We start from the raw sequence: 12,764 nt of genomic DNA, 5'->3' as shown, positions 1-12,764 counted from the left end.
AAATGAAGAGTGCTCAGCTCCACGCGGCAAATGAAGAGTGCCGCGCGATCAGCTGAGCTGTCACTGAGGTTACCCGCTGTCACTGGATCCACTGGACATGGAGGGCTTTTTCGGGCTGATTAAATTGGTGATGAGGGAATGTGTTTGTGTTTTTTATTTCTATTGAAATAGCTACTGGGTATCAATTCACTAGTAAATAATAGGAATAGCAAAGTGAAGAGAAAGACATACGCCTAAAACTTAGCCTTTAATCTAATGTATTATTAAAAATCCACAATGGACCTAAAAAAACAACAACAAACAGACCACTAAAACAGCCAATACACTCATACAAGGTAGAGGACCAATTGGCTGATCACACAGTTTGATACGTGGAATGTGACATTCATATATGTAGTTAGCACACTGTACCGCACAATATACCAGCAGTAATGAACATGTAAAGAATATCACATACTATACAGCCACAATAAACACATGCCAGAACTACAGCTGGCGGTGAGTACAGGATGAAAAAAGGAACGGTCTTACCCCGTCTGCCGTGTCACCCTTTCCCTGTACCAAATGGAGCACTTATTGCTGGGTGTTTCTGGTAACCATAACATATGAGATCGCCTGGTCCTTAATCTAGATGACTCAGGTCTCCACAGGTTCCAATACAGTATCCAGCAGTTGTGCAGGATTCTCCCAACGCGTTGTCTTTACATCATCAGGGGAGGATAAACAATCCGGTATTCAGGTCACAATGAGACCCATGCAAAGCGGCATATATTACTGTTAGAAAGCATAGGCACAAACCATATCAAAATGGTGAAGGGGTCTATGTTAATAATGCAATGCGAGCGGTCTAACATAGCGCGGCGGATGCAGCTTACCTCCATTACTACCAGGGATATTCCTGGGCAGAGTGCGCCTGACATAGTACGCCGTCAGGTTTAAATGAACCGCTCATTTACGGTGGCGTCTGACGTCACATCCGCCTGCCGCAGTGAACCCACTTCCGGGTCACATGATCGCGGTCGCGATGTATACGTCACATAGAGGGCGTGCGCAGTGGTCATGTAAACCATGACAACGCAGGTAAATGACCACAACAAAATGGCCACGGCTAATATCGCAAGATCAGCGTTACACAACGGCCATATGAAAACAACGGCCCATCCACATCCACATTGGGCCGAGACAAGCCTGTCATATATAGTACAGGCACCCAGATAGGTAGGAGGCTCATACATAATACAGGCAATGAAAAACATATAATGCATCAGCAGACACATTCATTCAGAAAGGGAAAATCAATATACACAGATTATGTACGTTGTTTATATAATGACAAGGGGCCAGGACACAAAATGTGTCAAAAGGATCAGGAGAGGTCAGTAAGGATTTAGGGAGAATTAGGTGATACGGTATAGGGAACAAACCCGTTGTATGGCCTAAGAGGGAAAAGGTAGAAGACAACACCAACACCATTCTAGAACCAAACTACATCCCTATGTCTAAGCACCCTTTGTGGTAGATTAGTATAGATAAGTGGTTAGGAGGGATAGTCGTCGCCCGAGTGGGGGCACCAACCACCGTTCTATCCTAGGGTGCCGACCTCCACAAATAGGTAGGGCCATGCTTAGACATAGGGATGTAGTTTGGTTCTAGAATGGTGTGGCGGATGTGACGTCAGACGCCACCGTAAATGAGCGGTTCATTTAAACCTGACGGCGTACTATGTCAGGCGCACTCTGCCCAGGAATATCCCTGGTAGTAATGGAGGTAAGCTGCATCCGCCGCGCTATGTTAGACCGCTCGCATTGCATTATTAACATAGACCCCTTCACCATTTTGATATGGTTTGTGCCTATGCTTTCTAACAGTAATATATGCCGCTTTGCATGGGTCTCATTGTGACCTGAATACCGGATTGTTTATCCTCCCCTGATGATGTAAAGACAACGCGTTGGGAGAATCCTGCACAACTGCTGGATACTGTATTGGAACCTGTGGAGACCTGAGTCATCTAGATTAAGGACCAGGCGATCTCATATGTTATGGTTACCAGAAACACCCAGCAATAAGTGCTCCATTTGGTACAGGGAAAGGGTGACACGGCAGACGGGGTAAGACCGTTCCTTTTTTCATCCTGTACTCACCGCCAGCTGTAGTTCTGGCATGTGTTTATTGTGGCTGTATAGTATGTGATATTCTTTACATGTTCATTACTGCTGGTATATTGTGCGGTACAGTGTGCTAACTACATATATGAATGTCACATTCCACGTATCAAACTGTGTGATCAGCCAATTGGTCCTCTACCTTGTATGAGTGTATTGGCTGTTTTAGTGGTCTGTTTGTTGTTGTTTTTTTAGGTCCATTGTGGATTTTTAATAATACATTAGATTAAAGGCTAAGTTTTAGGCGTATGTCTTTCTCTTCACTTTGCTATTCCTGTTTTTTATTTCTAATAAAGGATTTTTCGGGTGTGTGTGTTTATTTACTGTAATTTGCAGATTAATCATGAAAGGTATCTCGGGGAGACGCCTGACATGATTAATCTAGGATTTAGTGGCAGCTATGGGCTGCCAATAACTCCTTATTACCCCGATTTGCCAACGCACCAGGGCAAATCGGGAAGAGCCGGGTACAGTCCCAGAACTGTCGCATATAATGTATGCGGCAATTCTGGGCGGCTGCAGGCTGATATTGTTAGGGTGGGGGGCTCCCCATAACGTGGAGCTCCCCATCCTGAGAATACCAGCCTTCAGCCGTATGGCTTTATCTGGCTGGTATTGAAATTGGGGGGGACCGCACGCCGTTTTTTTTTTTAATTATTTATTTATTTTACTGCACAGTATAGACACGCCCACCGGCTGCTGTGATTGGGTGCAGTGAGACAGCTGTCACTCAGCGTGGGGGCGTGTCTCACTGCAACCAATCATAGGCGCCGGTGGGCGGGGAAAGCAGGGAATACAAGATTGTTTAATGAGCGGCCGGCTTTTTCAAAATAGTAAAAGCCGCCGCAGGAGTGTGAATGCCGTGCAGCGCCGCGCCGGTGATCGGGGATCGGTGAGTATGAGAGAGGGGGGGAAACTTCAGTCACTCGGGGGATTAGCGGTCACCGGTGAATCCTTCACAGGTGACCGCTAATCAGTACACGACACAGACAGAGCCGTGGTATGAGGATGAAGTCGGGTGAAGTTCACCCGAGTTCATTCTCATCGCGCAACTCTGTCGGCTGTCAGCCGACATTTATAAACGACATTGTGCATCACACACACGGACATTCCACACGGACATTCCACGTACACATACACGTTAATTCCACACGCACACACGGACGTTCTACACACAAACACGGCTAGCATACGCAATTCACACAGGTGCCACACGGACCATAAAAACGGACACAAAAACGGGACACGGACCCGAAAAACGGCCCGTAACACACTTGCGTGTTTTTCACGGACGTGTGAAGGGGGCCTGATGTAAAGTAATCATTTCCTGAGCTCAGCTCTGGCCGCATTATAAAATACTCCTCTTCATATGAGGATCATACGGGACTTTAATAGTAAGCACACCAGCCCCATCAGGTCTCTGCGATTTATCTACTGATGAATGGCGCTTGTATTGTGAACATGGAGACAGATCTGCTGTTCAGCAACTCCAGACAATAAAATGGCAAAGAAATGCAGATATAGGAGAAAAAAAGGCCATTTTATCAAGTTGTCAACATTCACTCCTTCACTTTTGAGCAATTTCCTGTATTTCTTACAGAAGCCATCGCTTTGTGTTATTTTCCGAGACCTTCGCTGTGTGAATGATTGAGTTATAGTTTTCACTGACTGCATTCGTTTTACTATACAATGTAATGAAAAGTGGGATGTAATGGTGCCAGAAATGCCAATCTTCCATTGTTTTTCCGGTTCTGTATGTGCGGTTGTCATTGGATGGTAAGACATGACCCGGATTCTTCATTCTCCAGATCAGTCCGAGTCCAAACTTGTATTGTTTTCTTTTTAAATGGTGAAGAGACATGTTTTGTTTGTGTCTCCATTTTCCGAGCCCTGTATGTCTGTGTTTCTGATGGAGCTGCTTTCCTTCATACTGATGGTTCTGTTGACACCATGTAGGGTCATGTGACGCTTTGATCGCTTTTTATTTTATTTTTTTAGGAAAATATGGACGAAAAACCACAATTTTGGCCTTTTTTGTTTTCTGTACTGAGTTTACCGTATGGGTTATTGAAAGTTATATTTTGATAGCCCAGACTCTTACAGATGCAGCTATACCAAATATGTGTATTTTTCCTATTTTGTTGTGAAGCTATGATTGCCTATTCTGTATCCTACAATACCGCTATATGGCTGTATATAGAGGAAAGTCAAAGTCTAATATGAAGCCCATTCTAGTATTTGGTATCACAAGAATACTAAGATGGCAACTATGGGGCCTTTAGGAGGGTCCCGGCTGCCATGGTAACCCATAGGTACACCGGTTAGGGCTTGACAGTGGCATCTCAGTGGTGGACAATTAAAGGGAACCTGTCATCAGATTTTGGCGTTCTAGACCAAAACTAGCACCTTAAAGCAGTGCCTGTGGTGCATTCAGTAAAGGTGCATCTTTTGCCTTGCCCCATCCCCCCCCCCCGCTGTAGACCCCACAAATACCTTTATAATATCTCCCGCCATTTATGCAAATTCGTGGGTCCAGTGTGCGTCCTATTTCGCGGCTCCTGTCCTATCTTTTGGTGCTGATCGCTGTCTCCTTTGATTAACGTGGATGATGCAGGTGAGGTCATTCACATCGCCAGGCAAAATTTTGCGCCTGCGCAAGCGCACCCATGTTTTTTCAGCTCTGCCCGCAGTTTTTGCCCTGCTACGTGAATGGCGCCAGAGGCATCATCCACTTCAAACATCAACAGAGGACGGCGATCAGCGCCGAAAGGAGGGAAAGGAGCCACAAAATAGGATACTCGTTGGACCGGACTCACAAATTTATACATGGCGGGAGATATTATAAAGGTAGGTTTGGGGTCTACAGGTGGGGGTCAGAGGACAATATGTACCTTTATAGAATGCACAGGTGCTGCTTAAGGTGCTAGTTTTGGTTTAGAAGGCCAAAATCTGGTGACAGGTTCCCTTTAACTGATCAAACAGCACCATCAGTAGTAGCTCAAAATGAACCGGTGTATATAAGAATGAGCACTGCAATAGGAAGCATTGCCCATTATGTATGTATAGATAAGGTTATTCAATGGGGCAGTGCAGATCTGTGTTTTTTCTCAGCTGTATTCGGCCTGAGAAGAAAATCATAGCATGTTACAATATGACTCTGAAATCAGCACAGTGCAAGAAAAAAAAAAACAATGTCACACGGACCATCAGTTTGGCATTTGATTTTTACAGATACATTACAATTCTGTAGGGCTGTGTGCACACAATGCGTTTTTATTACGTTTTGTTATATGTTTTTGAGTGTAGAGTCACAAAACAGCACCAAATCCTGATTTCCAGCAAAGTGAATGACAATCCTAAAGTGTAGTGCACACATATTGAGAATTTTCCCCCTCGCCCATGACAGCACCACCTGACTAAAGGTGCTGTCATGGGCTCGTGAAAATCCCGTTACCGGTAAGTAACTAAGACTTTTCCCCCTCGCCCATGACAGCACCCTTAGTCAGGTGGTGCTGTCATGGGCTCATGAAAATCCCGTTAACTAAGACTTTTCCCCTTGCAGATTTGGTGCAGAAAATAATCCGCAGCATGTCAATCCTGTCAGCATTTTTCCAGCGTTTTTTCACCCATTGAATAAAATTGCACAACACATGGAAAAATGTAACAAAAACACGTTTTCCTGCCAAGAGATGCAGAAATGGTACAGATATGTCTGCAAATACTTAACATGTGCACATAGCCTAACATGGGAAACTGTAAATGATCCTGTAAAAGATTAGCAGTTGCTCAGTTACAAAAAAAACAACAACAAATTGCATACAGCCAGCACACAAATGACAAGTGAGGAAAAACTCCTCCCATTTTTCTGGATAATAATTTTATTCTTGGTTGCACAATACCATGTATTCCCAAAAATACAACACTGTCATTTTTTTGCCCCGTAAAATGTGCTAGGGCTTATTTTCATGTTAGGGCTTATTTCTGCATCGCTCCCAGGTCCTCCTGTGATCCACAGCGAGAGCTCCCAGCAGGTCCTTGTGTGCTCTACAGTAGTCTTCCACTTCTTCCGTGTTTCCGGCCAGCGCACAACCACCCACCCACATCCGGTGATACTGCACTGCTTCCATTCCACCGCAGGTCCTTGATGCGTTCCACTGCAGGTCCTCACGTACCATTGTGTCCAAGGTCCCAGGAGCAGTACGGCATTACTGGATGTGTGTGTGTGTGTGTTCCACCGCAGGATCTCGATTCGTTCCACCGCAGGTCCTCATGTTCTACTGCGTCCCAGGTCACTAACGCAGTACAGTATCACCAGGTGTGTGTGTGTGTGTGTGTGTGTGTGTGTTTGTGTGTGTGTGTGTTCTACCGCAGATTCTCGATGCGTTCCACCGCAGGTTCCCGCATTCCACAACATCCCGTTTGGAGTCTGGTGAGTACGATTGTGGGGTCTGTCTTCTATCTTTTGGGGTCTGTCTGCTTTCTTTAATGTGTTGCAATATTCTTTAACTTTTTTTAGATGCATGGACATTTCAGCTTTGCACAGGCTCTTTAGCTACATCAATACAAAAGACAATGTCAGGGTCTGACCATTGTGGCTATGTACGTGTGTTGTTTCCTGAAACAACAGGAAGGTTGAGTCTAAAAAAAAAAAAAAAAAAAAGCCGAAGTGGTCGGTGAGAAACTTGTAAGAATTCTAATTTTTATTATTAATGAAGATTGTATATAGAGAAAAAAAATCCCCATTCCCCCCTCCAACACCCCTTAAAAAAAACAAAAGGACATAAATCCTGATTTACCAAATATGTAATGTCTTGATGGCACACTCCCTTTAAGGCTTTGTGCACATATTATGTATTTGTTGCCGAGGTTTCTGTATCATTTTTGCATCTCTTGGCAGAAAAAAAATGCAGCCGCAAAAAAATGCAATTTTTTTGCCGCATATTTTGGCATGCGTTTTTATATGCAGTTTCTGGTGCATATTTTTCCCGCTCATTAGTACGAATGAAATCTGCAGCAAAAACACAAAGAATTGACAAGCTGTAGGTCTAAGGCCTCTTTCACACGTCCGTGTCTCCGTTACGTGTTTGGTCTGTTTCCTCACGTATCGGAGACACGGGCACACGTAGACCCATTAAAATCAATAGGTCTGCGCTCACGTGCATGTTCTGCCATGGACCGTGTGTACATGTTGAGCATATGTGTGCCCGTGTGCTCCACATGTCAACATGTCCGTTTTTCTCCAGCATCTCGTGTGTCACACGGAACGCAAACGACCACACGGAGGTGTTCTGTGTGACACGTGCCGGAGAAAACACACGTGTTTGAGAAAAAAAAACTTTACTCACCTTCTCCAGCCCTCCTGTCTCTGCCGCTGCTGTCACTTGCTTCCGACCGCCGCTCATTGAATATTCACTTCACTGCGGCCGGAAGCAGAAGCAGCGGGGAGTCGGCAGGACCGGAGACCGAAGATCAGCACCACGGACAGCGACGCCAGGGACAGGTGAGGAGAAAGTTCCGTTCTCCGTGTGTTATCACGGATAAAACACTGAGAACACATGTGTGCCATAAACACGGATCAGGAGGGCAAAACCCACCTCTGACACGTTCGTGAAAAACGTGCGTGGTTTCTCACGGACGTGTGAAAGAGACCTAAATCTGCACTAAATTGCAAGGAGAAAATAAGCCACTTGTGTATGAGACATTAGCATTTTCATTCACTTTGCTGGTATCAGGAAATTGTGTCAGATCTGCGCAGAAAAAAACTACAACAAATCTGCATCGTGTGCACAGGTCCCAAGTGTTTTTGCTATCTGACTATATAAATATGAATTGTTTGCGGTTTCTGCACCTCACCCTCTTATATCATCAGTATCTGCTCTTATTCCAGAACATGACGTGCTTGTTGGGAGATCGTGCATGTATGGAAAGTCTAAGGAAGGACATTACCGATATTCAGGGCTCGCTGATCGACGTGTTCTCCAGAGTTGGTGCTGTACGATTCCCATCGTGGAAATTTCCGGATAAGACGTCCTGTGATCTAGACTTGGTGCAGTTGTTGGAGCGATATGATTATGTAGAGGAAGATGCAGACTACACGCAGCTTTCACACATGGTATTATTGGAGCTAGTCATTGACAGGTATGGCAAACCCTTCATTAAATGTTAGGTAATTACATGAATTTTAAGCATTTAGCATCCTTTATTGAGCGCCTAGTGTAACATGACGGTGGGCATGTATCACGGAGGTGGTGTAAACCTGATTGTCCGCTTTGGTACTTGTTGTGCCACGAGTCCTATTAGGGCGTTCCAGGGCCAGGTTTTACGAATTGCTGGAGAGACGGGCCAGACAGTTGAAACCAGAAGTTTACATAGACTATCTGAAAAGACACATATGCATGTTTTTCTCACTAACTGACATGAAGTCAGAATAAACCTTTCCTGTTTTAGGTCAATTAGGAATCAAAATTATTTGAATTAGCCAAATGCCAGAATAATGAGAGAGAGAGAATGTTTTAAGGCATTTTTATTACTTTCTGCAAAGTCAAAAGTTTACATACACTAAGGCGGGCTTTGCACACTACGACATCGCAGGTGCGATGTCGGTGGGGTCAAATTGAAATTGACGCACATCCGGCATCGCATGCGACATCGTAGTGTGTAAAGCCTAGATGATACGATTAACGAGCGCAAAAGCGTCGTAATCGTATCATCGGTGCAGCGTCGGCGTAATCCATAATTACGCTAACGCGACGGTACGATGTTGTTCCTCGCTCCTGCGGCAGCACACATCGCTGTGTGTGAAGTCGCTGGAGCGAGGAACATCTCCTACCTGCGTCACCGCGGCTTCCGTAGGATATGCGGAAGGAAGGAGGTGGGCAGGATGTTTACGTCGCTAGGTGTGACGTCGCTATGACGCCGCACGACCCGCCCCCTTAGGAAGGAGGCGGGTCGCCGGCCAGAGCGACGGTCGCAGGGCAGGTGAGTGCATGTGAAGCTGGCGTAGCGATAGTTTTCGCTACGCCAGCTATCACACGATATCGTACCTGCGACGGGGGCAAGGACTATCGTGTGCGACATCGCAGCATCGGCTTGCGATGTCGCAACGTGCAAAGCCGCCCTTAGAGTGCTATACCTTTAACCCCTTAACGACCTTTGACGTACTGAGTACGTCATGGTGACATGGTGCTAAACGACCCATGACGTACTCTGTACGTCATGGCGAAATCGCGGTCCCGGAGCTATGGGGAGTGAAATTTGTTTACTTAAACGGTAGATTCGGGAAGGAGGGGACCTCTGCCTGACCTCAGGAGGGGTGGTGCCTCCTCCCCGAACCTACAGAGGCTGTGATTGGCTGACGAACGCCGCTCAGCCAATTACAGCCACTGTAATGTTCCAGCCATTGAAAATGGCTGGAACATTGAAATCCAGCCCTGATCAGTGCTGCTGTAGCACTGGCCATTGGCTGGAGCTGGGTGATCGATGCTTCACCCGCCCCCAGCTCTGATTGGAGAGACCGGTCTTGTGACCGCTCTCTCCAATCAATGTGGATCTGCGGCCTGTGACCGTCCCTGGAAGCCGAGGAGAGCGGTAAGTTGCTGTCCCCGCCGCCCGCCCCTGTCCCCGATCACCCCGCCGCTGCTCCCGCTCCACCGCTGTCCCCGGCGCTACGCTCCTGATCCACCGCTGTCCCCGGCGCCATGCTCCCGCTCCACCGCTGTCCCCGCCGCTGTCTCCGATCGCCCCGGCGCCATGCTCCCGCTCCACCGCTGTCCCCGCCGCTGTCTCCGATCGCCCCGCCGCTGCTCCCGCTCCACCGCTGTCCCCACCGCTGCTCCCGATGCACCGCTGTCCCCGCCACTGTCTCCGATCGCCCCGCCGCTGCTCCCGCTCCACCGCTGTTCCCGCCGCTGCTCCCGATCCACCGCTGTCCCCGGCGCCATGCTCCCGCTCCACCGCTGTCCCCGCCGCCGCTCCCGATCCACCGCTGTCCCCGCCGCCATGCTCGCCACTGTCCCCGCCGCCGTCGCACCCACCTTTTTCAGCCGCTGCTGCCCCCGAATCGGCCCCCACTGTTCCCGATCGGCGGCCGCCGCCGCCTCCTTCATCGGCTGCCCCTTCTCCATCGCCACACCTCCTATCCCTCCATGTGCTGCAAGCCACCCTCCCCCCACGTGGGGGGAGGGTGGCTTGCAGCACATGTGGGGGGAGGGTGGCTGGCTTGCAGCACATGTGGGGGGAGGGTGGCTGGCTTGCAGCACATGTGGGGGGAGGGTGGCTGGCTTGCAGCACATGTGGGGGAGGGTGGCTGGCTTGCAGCACATGTGGGGGGAGGGTGGCTGGCTTGCAGCACATGTGGGGGGAGGGTGGCTGGCTTGCAGCACATGTGGGGGGAGGGTGGCTGGCTTGCAGCACATGTGCTGCAAGCCACCCTCCCCCCACATGTGCTGCAAGCCACGCTCCCCCCACATGTGCTGCAAGCCACCCTCCCCCCACATGTGCTGCAAGCCACCCTCCCCCTACATGTGCTGCAAGCCACCCTCCCCCTACATGTGCTGCAAGACACCCTCCCCCCGGGGCCCCCCCTCCTCCATGTGCCATCTCTCTCTCCCATCAGACTCTGCCCCCCTCCCCGATCTGCTGCCTGCTCACTCCCATTTTCCATCTACTGCCCCCTCTCACCCTCCTCGATCTGTTGCCTCCTTCATCTGCTGCCTCTTCTGTCTGCTGTGATCCTGCTGCCTAGATCCATCCTGTAAGGTAGGTATCCCCATCTCACCTCCCCCCCCCATCCTCTGCCGCTCCTCCATCCGCTGCGCCATTTCCCATCCATCCGCTGCGCCATTTCCCATCATCCATCCTCTGCGCCCTTTCCCATCCTCTGCCGCTCCTCCACCCGCTGCGCCCTTTCCCATCTTCCATCCGCTGCGCCCTTTCTCATCTGCCGCCCCGCCCTCTCGCATCGCATTATCCAGCGCAGTTGCTCGCTTCCAGACTGCAGTGGATGATGCGATGCGAGACTCGTGCATTGCTCTCACGTTTGGCACTGGTCTTAGTGGCAGGCGCTCATTTTTTTTTTTTTTTTAATGATGTCTGTATTTTTTATTTCGCCAAACTAATTTTTTTTGTATGGGGGGGGTCTAGTTTCCAAAATGGGATCACATGTGGGGGAGCTCCATTGTTTAGTCACCTCAGGGGGTCTCCAAATGAAACATGGCGTCTGCTAATAATTCCAATCAATTTTACTGTGAAATGGCGCTCCTTCTCTTCTGAGCCACGCCGTACGCCCAAACAATTGATTTCCACCACATATGAGGTATCGTCGTACTCAGGAGAAATTGCACAATACATTTTATGGTGCATTTTTTCCTGATACCCTTGTGGAAAAAAAAGCTACCTGTTTGAAAAAACAATTTTGTGGTAAAAAAAAGAATAAAATATTTTCACGGCTGAACATTACAAACGTTTGTGAAGCCTCCAGGGGTTCAAAGTGCTCACTAAACAGCTAGATAAATTCCATGAGGGGTCTAGTTTCCAAAATGGGGTCAATTGTGGGGGAGCTCCATTGTTTAGGCACTTCAGGGGGGTCTCCAAACGCAACATGGCGTCCGCTAATAATTCCAACCAATTTTGCTGTGAAATGGCGCTCCTTGCCTTCCGAGTCCTGCCGTGCGCCCAAACATTTGATTTCCACCACATATGGGGTATCTGCGTACTCAGGAGAAAATGCACAATACATTTTATGGTGCATTTTTTCCTGATACCCTTGTGATAAAAAAAGCTACCTGGTTGAAGCAACAGTTTTGTGGTAAAAAAAAATTTTTTTCTTTTCACGGCTCAACGTTATAAACTTCTGTGAAGCCCCCAGGGGTTCAAAGTGCACATCAAACATCTAGAAAAAATATTTGAGGGCTCTAGTTTCCAAAATGGGGTCATTTGTGGGGGAGCTCCATTGTTTAGGCACCTCAGGGGGTCTTCAAACCCGACATGGTGTCCGCTAATGAGTGCAGCTAATTTTGCACTCAAAAATTCAAATGGCGCTCCTTGCCTTCCGAGTCCTGCTGTGTGCCCAAACATTTGATTACCACCACATATGGGGTATCTGCGTACTCAGGAGAAAATGCACGATACATTTTATGATGCATTTTTCCTATTACCCTTGTGAAAATACTAATTTTTATGGCTAAAGTAACATTTTTGTGTTAAAAAAGTAAAATTTTCATTTTTTCGTCTACATTGCTTTGGTTGCTGTGAAGCTCCTAAAGGGTTAATAAACTTCTTGGATGTGGTTTTGAGCAGAGTGAGGGGTGCAGATTTTAGAATTGGGTCACTTTTGGGTATTTTCTGTCTCCTAGGTTTCTCAAATCACTCCAAATGTGATGTGGTACCTAAAAAAATTTTTTTTTGTAAATTTTGTTGGAAAAATGAGAAATTGGTGATGAACTTTGAACCCTTCTAACTTCCTAACGGAATTTTTTTTTTTTTTCTTCAAAAATTGCGCTGGTGTAAAGTAGACATGTGGGAAATGTTATTTAGTAACTTTTTTGTGTGACATATCTCTCAGATTTATGGGCATAAAATTTCAAATTTTGAAAATTGCAA

At 47.5% G+C, this 12,764-nt stretch overlaps 1 protein-coding gene across 1 annotated transcript in view; it reads left to right on the top strand.

Moving 5' to 3' along the window:
- The window catches only part of CCDC157 (coiled-coil domain containing 157), an 89,935-nt gene that overhangs the window by 12,269 nt on the left and 64,902 nt on the right, over nucleotides 1-12,764 (top strand). The window contains exon 2 of the mRNA XM_075341516.1: nucleotides 8,053-8,303. Within this exon, the coding sequence (XP_075197631.1) occupies nucleotides 8,056-8,303 (248 nt within the window). The 5' untranslated portion in view covers nucleotides 8,053-8,055. The remainder of the gene's footprint in view (nucleotides 1-8,052; nucleotides 8,304-12,764) is intronic.

This window comes from Anomaloglossus baeobatrachus, chromosome 1 (assembly GCF_048569485.1).
Source record: "Anomaloglossus baeobatrachus isolate aAnoBae1 chromosome 1, aAnoBae1.hap1, whole genome shotgun sequence".
Lineage (NCBI taxonomy): Eukaryota > Metazoa > Chordata > Amphibia > Anura > Aromobatidae > Anomaloglossus > Anomaloglossus baeobatrachus.
Note: the sequence above shows the minus strand (reverse complement) of the source record. Positions and strands in the feature narration are given on the sequence as shown.